At 50.8% G+C, this 21,862-nt stretch overlaps 1 protein-coding gene across 1 annotated transcript; it reads right to left on the reverse strand.

The window, feature by feature from the left end:
- Positions 1 to 76: 76 nt before the first annotated feature.
- IGSF22 (immunoglobulin superfamily member 22) lies at positions 77 to 20,273 on the reverse strand. The gene is made up of 23 exons (XM_066251100.1): positions 20,094 to 20,273; positions 18,677 to 18,810; positions 16,353 to 16,484; positions 15,980 to 16,116; positions 14,320 to 14,419; positions 14,198 to 14,237; positions 13,793 to 13,967; positions 13,052 to 13,165; positions 12,355 to 12,517; positions 11,441 to 11,713; positions 10,211 to 10,495; positions 9,362 to 9,486; positions 9,123 to 9,270; positions 8,695 to 8,991; positions 7,318 to 7,620; positions 5,445 to 5,618; positions 5,121 to 5,249; positions 4,185 to 4,481; positions 3,643 to 3,731; positions 3,250 to 3,442; positions 2,270 to 2,569; positions 1,169 to 1,498; positions 77 to 290 (listed from the first exon to the last, which is right to left on the reverse strand). Exons 2-23 carry the CDS (start codon positions 18,783 to 18,785, stop codon positions 220 to 222), a joined length of 3,984 nt encoding a protein of 1,327 aa, XP_066107197.1. The 5' UTR covers positions 18,786 to 18,810; positions 20,094 to 20,273; the 3' UTR covers positions 77 to 219.
- Positions 20,274 to 21,862: the final 1,589 nt, after the last annotated feature.

The raw sequence follows: 21,862 nt of genomic DNA on the forward strand, positions 1-21,862 counted from the left end.
GTCTACTCCCATCTTCTTGGTCCCTGCTATATACCAGCTGTACAGGACCGTCAAGAACAGTAAAGGGTGAGCTCGGTCAGTTTATTGTCCCACTCCTTCACTGAGTGTTTACACTGACATGCACCAGACAGCAAACTGGGCTTCCCTTACTGGGGCCAGGCAGAGGACAGGCTAAGATGCCCCACATCACAGCATCCTGTGGCCTGGACTGGGCTGGGCTCACATAAGGTACTTTGATTTCTTCTGGAGGCTCTCGGTGACTGATGCTAGAATTGATTTGTCATCTTTGTCTGAAAGAGCAAAGCAAGTATTTGTTTTAGTGATGCCAGGGGCAAGGGAAACCCCACAATGCTGGACTAGTGGTCACTATGTAGGAACCAGGGGTTGGACCCTACCTGGGACCTCAATTCTTCCCCATGCTGGGCCCCCACTCCAGTCTCCCAGGGTCAGCTGAGTGTGTGTAGCCAAGAGCTGCCAATGATTCAGCACTTAATATTCGCCAGACACTTCCATACACTATCTCACTTAAGCCTCGCAACAACCCTCAGAAGCAGATGAGAAATAGGCTCAGAGTGGCTTGCCAAGGCCACACCGTTGGTCAGTGGTGGAGCCAGGACCTTACGCCTATGGCTCACAACCAGAATGGAGTTGTCAGCAGCCGTGGTATGAAAGGTATCTCTCTCCCACAGTGCAATCAATAAATAACTAAAGTGAAGCAATCACGAGTTGATTCTTCTCCTTCCCTCCCTCTCTTTCTCCCCTCTCTCTAAAAATCTAAAAAAATATTTTTTGTAACATAAAGATGCCTTTGGAGAGATTGAGATTGGTGAGTCTGGTTTAAGACTGACCAGTATCTTTTTCTAGGCAAGTCCAGGCCTACCAAGGATTGCAAACTAGGGTCTGCTGAGCATTTGTAAACTCCCAAATGTCTGCAGGGGCCCGAGACATAACGAATGACATTGAGGGTGCAGAACGTACCAACTATGACCAATGTCTACACCACCTGATGGCAGATTAAATTAAAAACTTTGCCAACCATACGAAGAGAGTCAACAACCAGCAAGACCACTATTTTGTGCCACTGACCCAGGTGGGAGGCAACCTTCCTCCACCCCACCCCCATCCCCACCCCCATGCCACCCCCACCCCCATCCTGTAGCCTTCTCACCATAGACGGTGAGCGTGCAGCTGCTGCGGTCCTTGCCCAGCTCATTCTCCACCAGCACGCTGTATTCTCCGCTGTCCTTGAGTGTGCAGGTGGGGATGACAATTGTGCACACGCCGCTGGTGGAGTTGTACCAGAACTTGGAGTTAGCTGTGATGTTAACGTCGCCCTTGTAGAGGGTCACCGTGGGCCTCGGGTTCCCAAGGAAGGCACAGGTCATGGTGCAGTCTTGACCGCGAAGCACCGTGTGTGGCTTGAGCAGAGTCAGGAAGCGCGGTGCATGGCGCCAGTCCTTCTGCTGGTATGGCTTTAGCTTGGAGCTCAGGTCTTCGACTGCATGGGTGGGATGCAGAGGCTGTGAGCTCCTCCAGGCCCCTACCCACCACTGGTCAGAGCTTGGAAGGAACCTTTGAGCTCTTGGAATTCCAGTGACCTGGGTTACATTCCCAACACCACCAACTCTGGGGATTGACTTTTTACTGGTTCCTAAAGTTCCTCCTCCACCCCTTGCTGCTTTAGGGTTCCACGACCCAATCCAGCTCCATAGGGTTTTACTTTTCCAGACCTTGGAGTCCTAGACTTCAGCCACCAGCTGCCCAGACCTGAGTTGTTACCCTGCTCTTAATTCCCTCTCTAAGCTTTCCTCAGGGTCCTCCCAGCCTCCATGGGCTCAGCCCTGCATTAGCCCTGCATCTCACACTTCCTGACACTGTCCCCACCCGTCATCCCTGCCCTCCACGGTTGCTGGACTTCACGTTGCTCCCTGCTCCTGGGAGACCCTTCCAGTCCTCACTGCCTTCAGCCCCTGGGCTCAGAGAGGACCACTCTCAGTACTACACCCCGCCCTTCCCTCTGGCCCCACACCACCACCCTGTCCCCAAAGGCACCTCCTCACCTCCACCTTAGTCCCACCCCTCAGTGTACCCCACAGGTATCTTCTCCCCTAGGCTTCCTGACCTTTACTTTCCTGCTCGACTTTACAGTGCTCACCCTCAGCCTCAGTGGTGCTCTGATTTTACCTCGGATCTCGGGTAACTCTTGTAAACCCTTACGTCCCATCGGGGATCTCAGATGTAACCTGAACCCTCAAATACCCTGACTCACTCTTGTCCTTGTTGACAAGCCAAGTATCCTTGGAGTCCAGCGGGTCACTGTCTCCGACTTCATTCCGGGCCAACACTCGGAAGTAGTACTTCCTGCCAGGGAGCAACCCAGTCACTGTGTACTTGTTGCTGAAGACGCGCTCTGCTGCTGTGAACCAGGTGGCGGTGCTGGCATCCCGTTTCAAGATGACGTAGTGGGCCTCTCCGTCCTCCTGCACGTCGGGGCTGTGGTTCCAGGTCAGAGTCACTGTGTTGGGGACCTCCTCAAACAGCTGGAGGTTTGTGGGTGGCCGTGGAAAATCTGGAACAGTTAGAGGATCTGTCAGTCACCCTGGGGGGCCTGAAATATTGGCCCCCACACTAGCCACCTGCCAAACCCTTTGAGTCTCAGGTGACTGGTGTCTTGGAGTCAGAAAGACCTGTTTCTAAAGTGTAGCTCTGCCATTTACGTGCCCTGTGAACTGGGCAAATTGTTTTTTCTGAGACTCAATTCCTCATTTGCAAAGTAGGACTAACAACTATCAGAGAAATGTTGGGTAAAGTGCCTGGCATGTGGCAGCTGTTCAACAAAAGTTCATTCTTTCATTCATTGGGGGTTTGAGACTTGATTTAAAGCTTCCGCCCCTAAGAGGTTGCCCCAATTTTTAATGGATTATCTTCATCTGTCCCTCCTGCCTGTCACCCATCACCCATCCTCTACTTTTTTTTTTTTTTTTTGGACCTACTCTACATATGTCCTGGAGCTCACCAGGGATGACTGCAGAAACTGAAACAAGGGCTTGGTCCTAGTTCAATGGCCCTGGGACTTCAGGACCCTCTGCATTAAGGCAAAGGCTGATAAAAATCTCACTTGGCGGCACTAAAGAAGCCTTCGCTATCTCAAGGCGGAACTTCATAGTGATAGGGTCTCAAGCAGGAGTGGGAGCTATATTTTGGAGAGTGTGCAGGGATGTTCCCTGAGGCCTCTGCCCACTGTCATACCTGTCACTCGTACATGGATGTCATAGTGTGCCTCTCCAAACTCATTCTGGAGCAAGATGCGGTACACCCCGGAGTCAGAGCGCTTGGTGCTGTTGATGAGGAACTGGGAGTGGTTTTTGCCCTTGGAGATGGCTTCCCTGCCCTTGGTGGGGATGCCATCTTTCTGCCAGATCACATTGGGTGGTGGTGAGCCCTGGAGGTGACAGGAGATGGTACCAGGGGTCACCTAGGTGGTATTTGGGGGCAGGCTCTCCCCCAATGTTGAGGAGTCTCCTGCCAGGCTCTAGTGTCAGGTGTCTGGCGAGGGGCAGAATCAGAGGCAGAGACTATGAGAGCTATAGCAGCCATCAGTGAAATAGTGGGCATCTGGGGTCAGGGCCAGGAATGACTCACAGAGAAGGCAGCATGGATGCAGAGGGCTGTTCCAGCACGGACCACCATGTGACTCTTCAGCCGGGCACTGAGGTCAAACTTGGGGGCCGCTGAGATAAAGGAGACAGAGGTTGGGACATGGACCTCTCTTTCCAGAAGACTGAGTTTTAGGCCTTCCTTCCAAAGCCTTTCCCACCTCTCCTCCTCCATGCCCCTGTTACAGGCCATCTAGACATCTAACAGCCTGCATCACTATGAAGCATTTATTTGTTTTCTCATCTGTCTCTCTAAGAGTATGTAAGACCCTTGAGGGCAGGTCCAGTGTCTTATTTGTTTCTATATATCTCACACCTCCTTTGGCACACTCTAGATATTATTTGGCACATAATGATTTTTTCTTTGGTGGGGAAGCCCCTAGGGTCACTCCTGACTCTGTCCAGGCACAACAAATACGATGACTTTTTCTGGATCACAGCATGACCCAATTTTCTCTGAAGTCCCAAGGAGGAAGGTCTGGAAGCTAGAATATTGAGGCCTAAGCCCCTAGCCCTCTGTGTCCTCACCTGGTGGTGGCATGGCACGGACCCCCTCGTCCAGCTCCACAGGCTCCCCAACACCAGCCTCATTCACAGCCCGGATTCGGAAGAAGTATTTCTGCCTCTCGGTGAGACCTCCCACCGTGTAGCAGGTGCCTGAGATGGGGATCTTTGTGCACTTGGACCACTCCTTGCTGTCTTCAGCCCGCATCTCCAGGATGTAGCCGGAGGGTGGGTCTCCCTCCGCAGGCTCCCGCCAGGCCAAGGATATGCTGGAGTTGGAGGAATCCGACACGTGCAAGCCCTGCACCAGGCCTGGGGGTTCTGGAGCGCAACACATATCCAGTCAGCCCCCAAACTCATCTCCACTCAACCCCATGCCAGTGCCCACACTCAACAGTCCCGAAACCTAACTTTACAACTTCTATCTCCAACTCCCACAGTTAAGACTCTCAATACCTGGCCTTGTACACTCAACGACCTCCAAATTCAATTCTCTCACTGACAACACTTTCACCCTTGAAGTCAGTATCCTCCAAAATCAACAGTCTACCTATTCAAACCCTCTGTATTCAAAACCCCAACCTTTAATTCATCTGTCTCCACCACATCCATTCACATGCAGTACCCCCACCTCAACTCCTAAGCAACACCCTCCCAACCATCCACCTAGCACCCCTACTTCACTCTCGACCATGTTTCTACTACCCCAGGATCAGAAATACTCAAGGTTTTATAAAAAAACTTTTTTTTCCAACCTGCCTCCTCACTATCTTTGGTTCTCAATCTTCATTTGCTGACTATGTGTCTGAATTCTGTTCCTTCAGTAAGCTGACAGCTCCCACAAAGTGAAGACTCTTTGATATCACCCCTCCCATTAGACTTTCCCAGAGAAGAAATCCTCTCACTATTGTGAATGGGCTAATTCCACTATGGGTTGGGGCCTGGCAGCCCCAAACTCACTGACAGGGTCTTTGGCCACCACCGAGTTGGATGGTATACTGGGATGTCCGGGGCCCGCCTTATTCACAGCTATAACTCGGAATTCATATTCTGTATCCTCCAGGAGACCATCCACTGTGCACTTGGTGTCTGAAATGGGAATTGGAGGGGTGATGAGGCCAGGAGGTCCATGGGGTAGGAGGGCATGGAAGAGAAGGGCATGGGATGCTGCTAAAATCCCCAAAGGAGTGAGGGGAGGGAGTATGTTCAGAGAAGCAGGGGTACATAGTCCACCCAGCAAAGCCTCCCTTACTTCCTCCTGGGCCTCTGTCCCTAGGAACTCACCCTGGATGGGGTCCTTGTTGACAGGCACCCACAGGTTGCTGCCTTTCTTCCTTCGTTCCACAATATAGCCGAGTACTGGGGCTCCCCCATCCTGGGTGGGGGCATTCCATGTGATGGTCATGGCCTCTTTGGTCACATCAGTCACTTGAGGCTGGGAGGCAAGACCAGGGGGCTCTACAGGGCAGAAGTTAAGAGAGGGAGCTTATAGACAGTTGTCCACTCCATGCTAACTTCTGGCCTCCTCCTTAAAAAACAATTAAATCCATGATTATTAACTCTAGTTGCATATTAATCTGAAGTAGGAAGTTAAAAAAGAAACATACCAATAACTAGTGTCTACCTCCAGATATTTTAATTTGATTGGTCTGGGGTAGAGGTCAGGCACCAGCATTTAAAATTTTTATTTATTGATTGATTTTAGAGAGAGAGGATGGGAAAGAAAGAAAAACATCAATTTGTTGTTCCACTTATGTATTCATTGATTGATTCTTGTATGTGACCTGATGGGATTGAACCAACAACCTTGGCATATCGGGATGATGCTCTAACCAACTGAGCTACCCAGCCAAGGCCAGGCACCGACATTTTAAAAAAGATCTTCAGTGAGCCTGACCAGGCGGTGGCGCAGTGGATAGAGTATTGACCTAGGATGCTGAGGACCCAGGTTCAAAACCACGAGGTTGCTGACCTAAGCCTGGGCTCACCAGCTTGAGCACAGGGTTGCGGTCTTGAATGTGGGATCATAGACATGACCTCATGGTCTCTGACTTGAGCCCAAAGGTTGCTGGCTTGAGCCTAAGGTCACTGGCTTGAGCAAGGGGTCATCAGCTCAGCTGGAGCCCCCAGGTCAAAGCACGTATGAGAAAGCAGTCAATGAACAATTAAAGTGCCACAACTAAGAATTGATGTTTCTCATCTCTCTCCCTTCCTCTCTGTCCCCCCTTCTGTCTCTCTCTTTTGCTAAAAAAAAAAAAAAAAGAATAAAAAAAAAAATAAAAAGACTTCAAGTGATTCTACTGTGTAGCCAAGATTGAGAATTACTGACATAAACCTTCCAACCTGTGTCACCTCCAATGCTCTTAAGGTACTGTCTTGACACACTAGGACATGGAGATCAGTTGGAAGAAATGTAGAAAGTAATTAAATAGTAATCATAAGTAAAATATTGAAGTTGTCACAGACTTTTTGTTTTTGTATTTTTCTGAAGTGAGAAGCAGGGAGGCAGAGAGACAGACTCCTGCATGTGCCTGACCGGGATCCACCCAGCATGCCCACCAGGGGGCAATGCTCTGCCCATCTGGGTTGTTGCTTCGCTGCAACCAGAGCCATTCTAGCACCTGAGGCAGAGGCCATGGAGCCATCTTCAGCACCTGGGCCAACTTTGCTCCAATGGAGCCTTGGCTGTGGGAGAGGAAGAGAGAGATAGAGAGAAGGGAGAGGGGGAAGGGTGAAGAAGCAGATGGGTGTTTCTCCTGTGTGCTCTGGCCGGGAATCAAACCCAGGACTTCTACACACCGGTCCAATGCTTTACCACTGAGCCAACTGGCCAGGGTATCAAAGATTTTCTTTGGAAAAATACTTAGCATGGATTCAAGGTTATCCTTAAAGTAACATCATAAGTGGAATCGGGTCCCTGGAATTGCTCCATTTCGGATATACACACAAGAGTATGTTGTGCATGTGATCTGATTGGAAAAAGTTGAGAATTCATGCCCCAAACGATGTTCAGCTCTTACTCTGGAATTCATCTGTCTCATGGAGTGGTTAGAGAAATGACACTGTGAAATTCCCCACAGACCAGCATTCCTCACTGGCTGAATGCCCCTATCCTGACTCCTGGATTCCCTGAGGAGCATGGGGCTCTCTCACTGACCGATAGGATTTCCTGCAAACACTTCATCTGACTCCAGAGGGTCGCTCACTCCTTCTGAATTGACGGCCAGAATTCGAAACTGGTAGGCTTTTCCCTCTTCCACTTTGTTGGTAGAGAACTTGGTGACTTTGCTGTCCACTTCGCCTATTTTAATCCAGGATTTCTTGCCAACTGCCCTCCGTTCCACTATGAACTGTGTCACAGGCCGCCCTCCGTTGTCCTTTGGGGCCTTCCATTTCATGTGCACACAATTACCCGAGAGCTCCAGAAACTCCACACGGCCCTGGGGGGGCTTGGGACGGTCTGAGGACAGAAGATGGCATCAGAATGGGGGCTTTGGAGCAAATGGTCAGAATGATTCATCTCACTCACCAGAGGTTCAGCCAGACTGGAACATGGGTAGATTCTGAACTTTCTGGATCCCTCACCCTTCCCTGTGTCCACTGACCCTCCTTCTAAGACTTGTCCAAAGAATTTAATCTCCCCCCACCCCCCGTGAGACTCCTGTCTGCCTAGGCGTGAGCAGACTAAAGACCTGAGGGGCCTTGGCAGATACTCCCTCATCCCCCTTCCCAACAAGATCTCTCTCTCTCTCTCCTGAGCTTCCAGAATTCCAGTGTTCTCTGGTATTATCGTCTGTCTTATGTTATAATTACATGTCTACTGGTCCCTTTTGGGTTGAGGGACAGCTGGGGATACTTTACCTCTGTGGCCTCAGGACTGAGGACACTGAGGAGGCGCTAAGTCTTGCTGCTGAGCTGGACTTGACACCCCACAGCTTGGTGGGGATGCAGGAGGAGGGGTGGGGGTGGTGTGTATGTGCGTTGCATATGGAAAGAGTTCATAAGTCCAACTTCTTATCTCTCTCATTAACCTTATGTTCTGACCTATCTCAAATCCCATTTCCACCCTTATTCTATCTTTTTCTCCAACTTCATTTAACCCTATGTCCCATCCCCGTACTGTTTCACTTACAACCCAATACCCCACCAAACTCACTTCCATCCCTAAAATCCCACTTATTTCACCTCATTGCCACCGTACTTCCAACCATGTTCTCATCTGTAAGTCAATGAATACATTTGAAGGTCTATTATGTGGTGTGCATTCTGCTGTGTGTTTTAGTCTCTTGAAATAGATACTTAAACACACACACACAAAACCAACAACACCTGTTCTACAAGAGAAACTGAGGTTTTGATAGGTAAATTGACTTGCCCAAGGCCACCTAATTAGGGAAGTGAGCTTCTGGCTACAAAGCCAGCAGACCAATCCCATTCTCAACCTGAACTCTAACTCCGTCTCCAGTCTACCTCCTACTCTGAACACTGGGCAGCAGGTGCCCTCAGCCCAGCCCAGCCAGGGTCCTGCCCTCACCCAGCACGTTGAGGTGCACAGTGGCTGTGGCTGAGCCGTGGTCATTCTTGAGCTTGAGCATGACAAGGCCGCTGTCTTCCCGCACGCAGTTGGAAATGGTGAGCAGCGCCTGGTCTTCCTTGCGCTCCATGGACACGCGTTCCTCCTCTGTCACCTCCACACCGTCCTTGTACCACGTTACTTTGGGAAGTGGCTTTGCCCGGAAGGGCACCTTGATGTTCGCAGTGTGGCCCACCTTCACAGTCACTGGGTGGGCGGCGAGCGCCTCCAGTACAGAGGGATCGATGGTAGGCGGATCTGGAGGGCGGTCGGTAAGGAAGGCTAGCCCAGCAGGGGTGGGGGGAGGAGTCCGGGGTGGAGGAGGAGCTATGAACATGCGGGCGGGGCAGGCTTGGTTGAGGTTTGTGTACAATGCGTGGCGACCTTACCTGCAATGAATACCGAGGCTTCGCTCTCTGCGCCTTTGGCTCGGAATGTGTACTTGCCCTCGTACTCTGGGCCCATTCTGGGGAAGATAATCTTGTGTACTGCACCCTGCTTCACGATCTGCACGCCTGGCAAGTCCGTGACCGTGATCTAGGGGGCGAGGGGTGGGCGTGTGTGCGAGTGTATACCCGCTGACCCCCTTCCTCCTTGGTCCCCTTCCCTAGCCAGCCCTTGCTCCAACCTCCTTGCCATCCTTCAGCCACACACCCTCCACCTTCTCGTCGTTCAGCACTACGCACAGCTCAGTAGGGCTGCCGGTGGACGCGTGCACGTCGGACATGCCACTCTTCACCGTGGCCAGACGCTCTGGGAAGAAAGGGAGCGGAGACTTTGGGAAGGGGCAGGTGTGCAGTGTCTATCAAAATCGTTTATGATGAGCAGGAGGTTTGGAAATGGTCAATGGGCGATTGGAAAATGGTCAGTGTGGGGATAGAAGCAAGTAAGTGAGGGCTGGGTAAAGTCAGAGGCATTGGGAAACAGCAACCAGGAAGACTGGGAGATGACTAATCTGGAGGGTGGGTAGCTGATCATCAGAGAATGGTCATGGGGATTTAGGATGCTCAGTGAAGATGGGGAATAGTTGGTGGGGATGCAGGTGGTTAGTGGAATTGGAATGTTTAGTTTTGGTTTTGCTGGTTTGTGGGATGCCCAGGGCTACTGGGAATTGAGGGTAGTATGGGTCTGTGGGGAATTGACAGGGCTAGTGAGTAGGAGTTGGTCAGGGTCAAGCGATGTGGGATGATCATGGTTGCTGGGGACAGAGGTTGGAAGTAAAGGATGAAGTCAAGGGATTTCAGATAGAGTTTGAGAGGTGGGGGATGATCTGGGTCAAGGAGGTAGAGATGTTCAGGACCTGGGAAGTCAGAGATGGTTAGAATTTAGGAGCTGGGAGTGGTCAGAGTGAGGAAGTAGAAACTGAGCATTGTCTGGGGGAGGGTTGGAATCAATAGGGGGGCTGCTCCATGTCCAGATTAGGGAACAGTTAGGGTCAGAGGGTTCATCAGTGGGGACAGACAGGGTGGGTGTGTACCCTCTACCGTGACCACGGCAGTACTGTTGTATTCCGTGGGGTCTCCATCCTGCATGGCCACCACGGTGTACTCGCCACCATCACTGAGCTGGGCATCCTCAATGATCAGCTCTGCTCGCTTGCCCTCATGACTCATGCTGTACTTGGTGCCACGCTCCAGCAGCTGCCCATCCTTCTTCCAGCGCAGTGTCACATCCTTGGATGTCAGCTCACACTCCAGGCATGCACGGCTCCTCTCTTTCACACGTACATTCTTGAGGGTGCTCACAAACTTGATGGGGATGCCTGCAGACAGATAAACACTTGGACTTGCCCCCGACCTGCTACATCCTTTCCTGCAGCTACATGCTGCCCTGCTTCTCTTTTTGGCCCCAGAAAACACAGGGACTTGTGACATAGAGTGTGTTTATGTGCAACATGTGACCCATGGAGGCACCTTTCAGGAAGAGTCCCAGCTCTGCCCCTTATTTGCTAGCTGACTGTATGCAATGCATTCATTCTATGAGTCTCAGTTTCCTCATAAGTAAAACTGAGCCTGTAACTGCAGCCATAACTGCATTGTCTCTTTGGTGTCTGGGTCTTTACACATGCTATTCCCTCTGCTGGGAATGTCCTCTCCTCTTCCTGCTTCTCTGAAAGCTGAACTACTTTTTGTTCTTGTTAGTGAAGCTTGGCCATCACCTCATCCTATTCTTTTCACCATATTCATTGCCAGGTGGTGTCTCTTCTTTAGGCTCCTACAGCTTCTGTGTCTCTCTCTTCATCACAGTAATAAAACATGTCACATGTGTCATGTGGTTCACATGTGTGACATGCTTCTTGGTGTACCCACCATAATGTGCGATTCTCCAAACTAGTTAGAACAATGTGAGTAATCAAGAGTGATGTGCTGTAATATATGATAATAGAGCCACAAAGGCTAGTCATTTCTTGGCCTATGATTTCCCAGCTGACAATAGGACCCCAGTTTATTTTGGCTCCTTGCTTGAAAGCTTCTGTTCTAACTGCATTTCCACATGTGCCTCTCCCACTACACTTGGAGTTAGTGGAGGGGCAAACCCTCTTTCTTTCTAGTACCCATCACAGGGTCTTGCAAAGAGGAGATGGGTGGGTGGATGGGTGGGTGGATGGATGGATAGATGGAGGGTTGAATGAATGGATGGATGACTGCTCACATGGAGGTTTCCGTAGCATAAAGCCCACCCCTCAAGCACTGGCCCAACCACTCACGGTCAATAGTGAGCTGGGCCTTCTGGACCAGGTTCCCCACCTCCGCAGAGAACTCGCCACTGTCACTGAGCCTGGCATCCTTAATCTTGAGGGTGTGGGTCAGACCATCCTCGGACACTGTGATTTCATATTTTTCATCCCTCTTCAGCTCCTTCCCATTGAATTTCCACACGAAGTCGGGCACTTTCTTGGAGAGGCGGATCTCGAATACTGCTGTCTGGCGCTCCGTCACCTTCACTGGCTTCATCTCTCCCAAGAACTTCAGCGGTTCATCTGCAGCAAAAAGTAGTCATTGGACTGCAGCCTTAGTCTCTCCTGGGGAGTAGGATGGTGAAGGGGGCATGAGACTCAGATGTCATTGGCCTCTTGTAGCCCACAGGTGGGAAAAATGTCCTTTCTCTCATTCTGCTTGTGAATCCTAGAGTCCCCTCACACGGTATTTATATGATCTTCTCCCCAGTGACCTTAACAGCAATTTTAAAGAGTATTTGTGTAGTTTAAGATATGTGCTAGGCCCTCTTCTAGCCAATGTGTACATTTTAATGCATCTAATTCTCACACAGATAGATTCTACTATTATTGCCCACTTTATATATGGGGAAACTGGGGCAAAGAGAAGTTAAATAACTTGCCCCAAATCATACAGCTCATAAGTGAGAGAAGCTGGAATTTGAACCCCAATACTCTAATTCCAGAGACTGTGCTCTTCACCACTATTCTACACTGGCCCAAGGCACCTATTATCTCATAGTGCTCTCCCTTATACCACATGTCTCCCTGCTCCATGAACTCCCAGCCCAATTCAGTCCTTTCTTGCATAGCCCCACAGTCCTCTCTTCCATATTCCCAGGGACTGCATCCCTGGCTATTCCTTCCCATTGGCCTCCTGTACCCCCAGATGCCCACGCTCATACCCAGCACTCTGAGCTCTGCAGTCATCCGCTTGTCGCCCACGGACAGGCTGTAGATGCCTGCATCATTCGTGTTCACATTGGTAATAACCAGCATGTACTTGGTGCCCAGCTGCTTCACATCATACTTGCCCAGGGAGTACTGGATCCTCAGTGGTTCAGTACCCTGCCTCATGAAACAGGTAGAAAAGCAGATGAAGTGGTTTAGGAGACTTCTAGAGGTTCCCAAGGCCAGTCTGAGCTTGTGCCATGTCATGGCAAGTGTCATGTATACCTCTCTACGATCCTAAAACACAGCTGGAGGCCCCTAAGATCTCTCTAGCCTTGTCATCTGGATCAGTGAGATCTAGGGTCCCTACCTTCCCTAAGGCCTGAACTCATAAGATGGATGAGTTCATTAGATGCTTTCTCTCGAAGGCACAGATCCTCAGTGACCTTCAGGACCATCTAGCCCAGCCTTTTCAGATGGGCATACTGAAACAGGGAGAGGAAGGAAACTATCTCAATCTAAACAGCAAAGTGGCAGAACAGCTAAGACTAGAGGCCAGCTCCCAGCCCGTTTCAATCATACCAGGAAGCATCCTCTTGATGGGATAGAAGAGGGGACGTGGCTGATGGACAATAAGAGGGTCTGTGAAGGGACGGGGTACAAAGAGGAAATGATATTGCCAGGCTGGGCCCTGACTAGATGCTCTCCCACCTTGACCCATGTCATCTTGATATTGGGGTCCTTCAGCTCCATGATGCATTCAAAGGTCACTGTGGTGTCAATCTTGGTCTCTATGTCTTCCAGGGGCTTCAGAATCCGGATAGTCTAAGAGATTGCGATAACAAAATGGCAGTGTCAGGGGCACCTAACGCCTGCCCAGTCTGTGCCCCCAATCCTGGAAGAACCCCCCCCAAAAGTCTGGTGAGAAATGACTAGACTGATTAGATAGCCATGCTTTTCCAACCTCCTGCCACCAATCAACTGGAAGCTCTGGGGGAGACAGATATACTAGGGGAAGAGAAAAGCACCATCATTCATAGTATGGTTACAGTGAACCTGGGCCCATTACCCAGGTTTTCTACTTCCAGTGTAGATGCTTAATAATGACAAGTTGGTTGAGTAAATGAATGACAACAACAACACAAAAACAACTGAAAGAGGAAAGTATAGTTTCATTTGGCAGATGAGGAAACTGAGGTTCAGAGAGATGCTCAATTTCACATAGTTAATGAGGCAGTAGAACTGGGGTTCGAACCCAGGTCTGACTCCAAGTCCATGCAAGTATTAGGGAGTGGTGAAGAGAGGAGTGGTAGAAGGGAGACAACTTGAGTTCCTTTTCTGCTTTTGCTGTAGAACGCATGCCTTTGAGTATGAGTGTGCAGGCCAGGCACTCGTGCTTTTGGGGAGACCCAGGCCCATCCTGCAGGCCCCTCCCCCTAGATTGGCACTGACCTCCACCTCTACTTTTTTCATCCCTTTGAGCTTCTTGAGCAGTCCCCGGAAGTCAGTGAAACCATACTCCATGCAGACCTTCTCAAAGTCCTTCTTGGGCACGTTGGCCAAAATCTCCAACATCTCTTTCTCATCTGTCACCTTCTTCTGCTGCTTCTTGGGAGCAGGGGTACTCCTGGGAGGAGATGGGTGCCAAGCTTGGACTCAGCAACTCCCTCTGAAGACAGGGGGAGCCTTTCCTAACCTTGAGCTGCCCCTCCCCACCCCATGGATTCTTGGAGCCTGGGCCTTTAAATCAGAGCCCTGTTGAAAGGCCTTCGAGAGGCTTGAGAAAAAAAGCTTTGAGAAGCTCCAGCCTGCAGGGTAGGGGGACAGCACCCTTCACAAAGGACCCTTCAGCCTCACCTCTTCTTCAACATTTTTTTGAAATCCATTTTCTCTTGACCTGAGGACAGAAAGAGGAACAGGGTCAGACAGGGGGGCTCTGACCCTTAAGAAGAAAGGTCAGGAGGAGGGGGCTGGCTCACCCTCTGTCACCAGCAAGGACACAGTGTAGATGGCATCTGCATGGTCATTGCTTGCTATGCACTTGTAGTTGTCAGAGTCATCCGAGGTCAGTGGCTCCAGCTGGATCAGATTCAGGCCATTAGTAAGGGACAAGGGAGGGGACCATAAGGAGACTTTCTGTGAGAAAGAAAGGTGTATTTGGGGGAATGGGGAGCCGAGTTTTGAGTGTATGTGTGGAGGACTAAACAGCCTCTATGATTTGGAGGTCTGAGGTAGCAGTGTGTCTGTGTTTGTAGCCTGATTCTGCCTGAGATTCTCCCACTCGGCTATGAGCTCTTGGAAGACAGGGATTTTCTCCGGGTTGTTATTTTATCTGCCCTTCCTGGCAATGGGCTGAGTATTCCTTCCTTTAACACATTGTTACTCCTATGTGGTAGGCACTGTGCTGAGCCCCTGAAGAAATAGTGGTGACTAAGACTGTCTTGGTGCCTGTAGCATGGTAATTATATCCCAGGGGGCTTACTGTGTGAATGAGTTTTTTTTTGTTGTTGTTTTTTTTGTTGTTTTTACAGAGACACACAGAGAGAGAGAGAGAGAGAGAGAGAGAGAGACAGAGAGAGGGATAGATAGGGACAGACAGACAGGAATGGAGAGAGATGAGAAGCATCAATCATCAGTTTTTCGTTGTGATACCTTGGTTGTTCATTGATTGCTTTCTCATATGTGCCTTGACCAGGGGGCTACAGCAGTCTGAATAACCCCTTCATCAAGCCAGCGACCTTGGGTCCAAGCTGGTGAGCTTTGCTCAAACCAGATGAGCCCGCGCTCAAGCCAGCGACCTCAGGGTCTTGAATCTAGGTCCTCTGCATCCCAGTCTGACGCTCTATCCACTGCGCCACCACCTGGACAGACTGAATGAGTTTGTTGTGTAAGGGGTGGCAAGTAGGGCACTCTGGGGGGCTGAGGGTCCAGTGATAGGTCTTTGTGAGGAGAAGGAACTGACTTTGGTCTCTGGGGGAGCAGGCAAGCTATTTGCTTTTCACAGTGGAAATAGGGGCAGGATCAAGTGGAACGAGAATAATTATAGGCCTAGGTCTCCCCTAGGGATCCCTCCTTTTCCTCAAAGGGTCAGGAGCCAGAGGTTACAGAAGCTGGTTAGACCTAAGGATTATCCAACCTTGATAAGGCTCTTCTGGAAAAGTCCAGGAACCCAACCCTCACTCCTCTTCTATGACCAGCGCCTCCCTCCATCTCTCCAACTCAGCATCCCTCACCCACTGTGGCCCCGCCCCTTTCTAGCCACGCCCACAGCTTGGTCTCATGGTTCCTCAGGCTCACTCTCCATCTGGGATGCTCCTTCTTTCCCATTTGTGCCAGCCCCTCCTTGTTCCAGCATAGCTCAAGGTCTGCCTTGCTCTGCCCCTAATTTTGGTCCCCTGTTCGCCCCTGGAAAGGCCTACTTCCTGACTGGACTCTCTTATCCTGCCCCTCGTCTAGGGCAGCGACGGTCTTTTTTCCCACCTCCCAGTTCTGGGGTCTCGCTGTGACTGTCCGTGGGTGAGAGGACCCAGGCTTGTGCGCGCGCGCGCGCGCGTGTGTGTGTGTGTGTGTGTGTGTGTGTGTGTGTGTGGTCCCTGTCTCTGGGCTCATGGCAACTGGATCTCAGGCTCAGGCCGGCACCTTCAGCACGTGCTCCTTGTTAACGCTGTCGTAGAACATCTTGGCGGACTCCTTGATGGGGATGCCACTTTCTCTCTTCCAGGAGATGTTGGGCTTGGGGTTCCCCTTGACCTGGGCTCGGAACACAGCTTTATCCCCTGCAGTGGGCACAGGACCACGTTCACCTCTTAGCCTCCAGGCTGTACCTTCTGCCTGCTCTCTGCCGCCTTCCGGGGATCTCCCCCCAGCCCAGGCAGGAGAGGGACCCTTGGCGTGTATCTGCCAGTGTTTATATATTGGGGACTGTGGAGGTGGTGGCGGTGGGGTGGCTGGGACACTGGGGAAGAAAGGGGATATCCAGGGGCCTGGGAGACATGGGGTGGGAGCGACGTACCCTCGGGCGCGGTGACCGGGTGAGGCTTCTCCACAAATTCCGGGACACTTTCGCCCTCAGGGATGTTGGTACTCCGAGTCACCAAACTGAAGAACTCGACAGTGCTTGACGATTTCCTCGTCACGACTTCCTCTGTAGCGGCAGGCGAGAGGTCAGAATGGACTCCAGGCAGAGCTCAGGCCTGGACTGAAGGACCGGCCTTTTCTAAGGTGGGACACCTTAGGCCAGCTTGGGGACCGGCTTTGGCCATGAAAGGAGGTCCTATAGTCGGTGAGTCATTGTATTATGGCAAGTTTCAACCATCAGGGGGCGCCAAACCCCCCACCCCGCCCCCAATAGTCAATCACCCTTTTTGGGCCAGGGCCCTGACTCCCCATTTTTTTTTTAAGGAGACGTCATTTTGGGGAATTTCTTGATCTCTTGTGCCTCTCTCTCCTGGAAGTCCTTGTCCCCCAGTAGTATTAGAAGGGGCGGGCCTGCTCCTGCTTGAAAGGCCTGGTCACTTAGCTGAGCTCTGCTGTGGGCCTTCTCCCTGCCCTCCTGTGGGTTCAGCAGTCATTGCCACTATTTCTGAATGAAGGGCAGGTAACAGCAGTCCAGTAGGACGATAAATGGGAATCTCATGATCTGAGGGAGCATATTCAATGTGGTAATATAATTTTATACATGGGAAACAAAACTGTTTTTCAGTGTACACTATACTACACAAAATCTTGTTGGCTAGTGTGTTAATAACAATTGCTCTGAATCATGGAGCCCCTCCTTTTGTCAGAAACTGTACTAAGCATATTTCAGAGATTATTTTATTTAATCCTTACAATGGCCCAGTGAAGGAGGTGCCTTTATTATCCCCACCAGTCAGAATGACTGAGAAGAGAAAGGCATGTTAAGAAGCCCTGCGGCATGCTGTTAAATAGTGAGCAGAAGTCTCACATAAGCTGTGTGCAGTTCTACCCAGCCTTCACATGTATTTTATTTGACCTCTACAATGTTTAAACAAAAAGTAGACCTATGGTCCTAGCCCGGTAGCTCATTTGGTTAGAGCATCGTCCCACCATGCCAAGGTTGTGGGTTTAATCCCTGGTCAGGGCACATACAAGAATCAACCAATTAATGCATAAATAAGTGGAACAACAAATTGATGTTTCTCTATCTCCCTTTCTCTCTCTCTCTCTAAAAATTAATAATAAAAAAATTAAAAGTAGCCCTATACCTAGGAATTGTGAGGTTTCATATAAAAATTCAGACTTCTGGATTCTCATTTTTTTTTCATATGGTAATGACCAGCAGGAGATAATATGGCTTCCCTTTTAGATGGGGTATGCCCTCTCTGGTTCACCTGTCTTTTCTCATGCATTTATGTTCCCTGCCTGGACTCTGTTGGTCAGTGATTTTAAACTCTAGCTGCATAGCAGAATCTCTGGAGAGTTTTAAAAACAAACACCTGGTTTAACAGTTGGGTGAGGCTCAGGTATTGCTATTTTTTTCACTCCTCTCCCTCTTACCACCACACTAAGATGTCTCTCATGTGCAGCCAGCGCTGAGAATCACTGCTCTAATCACTTGAATTTGCAACTTCTGGTCTCAGGTTCCCCTCTGTTTGCTCTGCCTCACAGACCAGGAGGGCTTGGTATAGCATGCTTATCTGGCCTTGATTTCTGTGCACAGAAGCCTTTGAAGGATTGCTTCTCCAGGCCTTTGAGGGAGAAGCAATGGTTGGGAGGACTGGTATTCAATATCCTGGCTCCTAGCTATCTTTTAATCACTTTTCTCTAGAGATGTGACTAAAACAATCTGTTCTGCTCTGAGACCATTTCTCAGCTTTCCTTCGGATCTGCTCCTCCCCCTGTCTGGTCCCCAAGGGCTGAGAGCCTGGAAGCTTAGGTCACTTGTTTATCTGTTCATCCTCTCTCTATGGGCAGCTCAAAGTCTTCTATATCCTAAGTGGAACAGGTTCAACATTATTCATATGCAGACAAGGATGATACCTCCCTAACTTCCTCCATGCTGAAATTCTACCTTTGGAGATGCATGTGTTTGCCTGTGGCACTGATTTCCTCAAGTAATTAAGAGCTCATCAGTCACTCCTATACAGCCGTATGATTGATTTTCCCTAAACTGTTTTCCTGGAGTGCTGATCTATGGGTGAACATATGGTTGGCTGAAAAGCTTTATCAAGGCGCAGCTTGGAAGCACAGGCTGGGATAGGATTGCTCTTGGTATCTTGAGGGGCCCAGTTGTCACAAAGACTGAGGCTGCCCAGGGGGTGGATGTGGAAGAAGAAAGCCTGCCCCTTCCTGATCCCCCACCCCCATTCTACTTGCCTCCCATGATCTTGGTCGTCTGGGAGAAGGTCTGCACGTGGGTGGTGGAGCTGGAGAACTCCATGGACATGTGCTCCTGCAGCATCTGCTTGTGTTGAATGGTTGTCATGGTAACAGCAGGCGTGGGCACTCACCTGGGAGGACAGAGAGAATGAGGCCATGAAGGACAAGGGAGTAGGAGGGAGATTCAGAGATGTTCTTGTGTGTGTGTGTGTGTGTGTGTGTGTGTGTGTGTGAGAGAGAGAGAGAGAGAGAGAGAGAGAGAGAGAGAGAGAAGGACAGGGCAGGTGAACACAAGGGGTAATAGCAGTGCACAGGAGAGGGTCAAAGGTCAGGCAGCAAGCCTCTTCTGGCCTCTCTTCTTCCCTTCATACCTCACTTTCCCAGCCTGGTTACAAGGACCAATGGGCTTGTCCCTTACGGAGTAATCCCAAACCATTTCAAGTTCTGAGAGGAGAGCATGTAGGGCTGAGGTTTATCTGGAAAACCAAGGAAGGCCCAAGGGAGTTGAAGATACTTATTGACAGCAACATGGAACTAGGGAGACAGTGCTGGAGGTTTTCTCAGGAGGAAATCAAGTCAGACCTAAGATGGAACTTCCTGACTAAGCCATACTGCAGCAAGCTTTGGAAGGAGGCCGTGGATTTTCTTCCTGGGCCCTGAGGACCTCTGGCATTGGTGGAATGCTAAGACAGGTGACAGCTCATTTCTACAGCTTTTTCTTTGTGACTTAGTAAAGACACAGGTTGAGTTTTTCTTATACTTTTTTTTTGAATTGGTAATTCAATCACATAGTTAGAAAAACAACAATATAAACATTTTTATGAAGAGGCTCCCTTCCACTCTAGAGCCCCTCCATATCCCAAACCCTCCCCCAACAGCTAAGCACTGGTGGTCTCTAGGCCTTTGTGAAAATACATCTTTGTCCTTGTTCCCCTTTTTAACATGTAAGGTAGTCTACTATCCACTATTCAACCCCCTTTTTTCATGTCATACCTCCTGGAGGTCTCTCCATACCAGCTCATAAACACCCTCCTTCTTGTTAATAGCTATACAGTATTTCAGGGAATGCATGTGCCCACCATCTTTTATCTAACCAGCAGGGCAGTTTTTAAACCCCTGTCTGTATAGGAGGAAACTGATGTCTGAGAGATACAACCAGTCCAAGGTCACTCAGATTGGAATCCTGGCCGCCTGACTCTGAGTCTAGTGCTCTTCCTGGTCCCCCAAAAACCCTGTTCTGAGCTAGGCAGTGGGAGGTAAACTTCACCCCCCACCCCACCATGATGATATATCTCTGCCTGTCATGTTTCTCCCTCTGGGTTCTGAGACCACCTCTTCCCAGCTCCTGCTGTCCCTCTCCGGGCTCAGAAGGTAGCAGGCTCTGCTCCTTCTTGAGGGACGAGGGAAGTCTTACCTTTGTGTGACCAGTCCCTCCGAACCTTCAAACGCTGTGCCCACGGCTTTGGAGGTGCAGCTAGTACCCGGGCTGTAGGCTGCCAGTCTCCTCCTTCCTTTGCCCCAACAGTGAGGCTACCAGGAGTCACCGGTTCCTTAAATGTCTGGCCCCCTGGGGGCAATCCCTTACTCACTCTGCAGCTGCCCCAGCTAGATGACACATGCTTTAGGAGGGGGAGGGTTGGGGGGCTTGAGGCTGGGCTCATGCTGGAGGAAGTGCTGCGGGTGAGCAGGCAGGAGGCGGAGGGTGGTGGCCAAGGGGTGCTTTACCTGACCCCTTGTGGTAGAGGTTGTGGCTCTCACTGCTGCTGGGTGGGAAATCTCTCAGCTGGTGGGCTTAGGGTAGAGTGTGTGTGTGTGTGTGTGTGTGTGTATGTGTGCACACAGTCCAATGGGAAGGTCGAGGGCCATTTTGCACAAACTCAGGGGGACACCATTCATCTATATATGGTGCCTGCACAGCCTAGGTGGCCTCATGGGATCTCCCTGGGAGAGGACAGGAAATATTAGCCCTCCTTCCCCTTCCCACTCCTACAGCCCACTCCCCCAATCTGGGTAGAAGGGTAGGAGGGCCCATCCTGCTGTTGGGAGGGGGGGCTGGACAGTATGCCCTACCCTGACCTCCATCCAAACTGTTCAAACCATTTGCTATCCTTTCCTCACTGTCTGTAGCACAGCTGTGTGGCTAGATCCTCGACCAGCACACCAACAGGAACCTGTAAGGACCTGCAGGTTGACCAGTAGCCCTGCCCTGGGCCCCCTCCTGCCCTGAAATGACCCGCCTGCCAGCCTTGGAGTCACAGCTACTTTTGCTGCATCCCTAGGGGCAGGGGCAAGAATAGAGCAGGAGTGTCCATAATCTGAACCATGGGCAGATTCTCCAGGTCCCTTGAGAGGCACTACTCTCAGCCCAGGCCTTAAAAGGGAAATTGCCAGGTTGCAGCTGCTGTTGGGACCTGTAGGGCTAACATGGGATGTGCTAGCCAGCAGGGAGGGGTCGGGGGAGGGGGTGACCTGAATGACCCCCTGCTCCAGCATTGGCTTCTCTGGCCCATCTTCCAGAACCGGTGCCCTGCCAGCCACCATGCCTCTGTAGAAGGCTTCCACACCTGTTTGGGAGGCTCCCCCTGTCCCAGGGCTTCTGGCTGGACTGGGGTGAAGATGTGGATTAGCTCCATACTCCCAATGTCCACAAGGGGGCGTTAGGGAGATTGAGAGCCAGGCCGCTAGCAAGTGTGCATGTGCGTGTATAAAATGTGTATCTAGGCCCTGGCCGGTTGGCTCAGCGGTAGAGCGTCGGCCTAGCGTGCGGAGGACCCGGGTTCGATTCCCGGCCAGGGCACACAGGAGAAGCGCCCATTTGCTTCTCCACCCCTCCGCCGCGCTTTCCTCTCTGTCTCTCTCTTCCCCTCCCGCAGCTGAGGCTCCATTGGAGCAAAGGTGGCCCAGGCGCTGGGGATGGCTCTGTGGCCTCTGCCTCAGGCGCTAGAGTGGCTCTGGTCGCAATATGGCGACGCCCAGGATGGGCAGAGCATCGCCCCCTGGTGGGCAGAGCGTCGCCCCTGGTGGGCGTGCCGGGTGGATCCCGGTCGGGCGCATGCGGGAGTCTGTCTGACTGTCTCTCCCTGTTTCCAGCTTCAGAAAAATGGAAAAAAAATAAAATAAAATAAAAAGAGTGTATCTATATATAGAAGACGGGTATAGGGAGGCCAGGAATGAAGCGGAGAG

Source organism: Saccopteryx bilineata, chromosome 1 (assembly GCF_036850765.1).
Source record: "Saccopteryx bilineata isolate mSacBil1 chromosome 1, mSacBil1_pri_phased_curated, whole genome shotgun sequence".
Classification (NCBI taxonomy): domain Eukaryota; kingdom Metazoa; phylum Chordata; class Mammalia; order Chiroptera; family Emballonuridae; genus Saccopteryx; species Saccopteryx bilineata.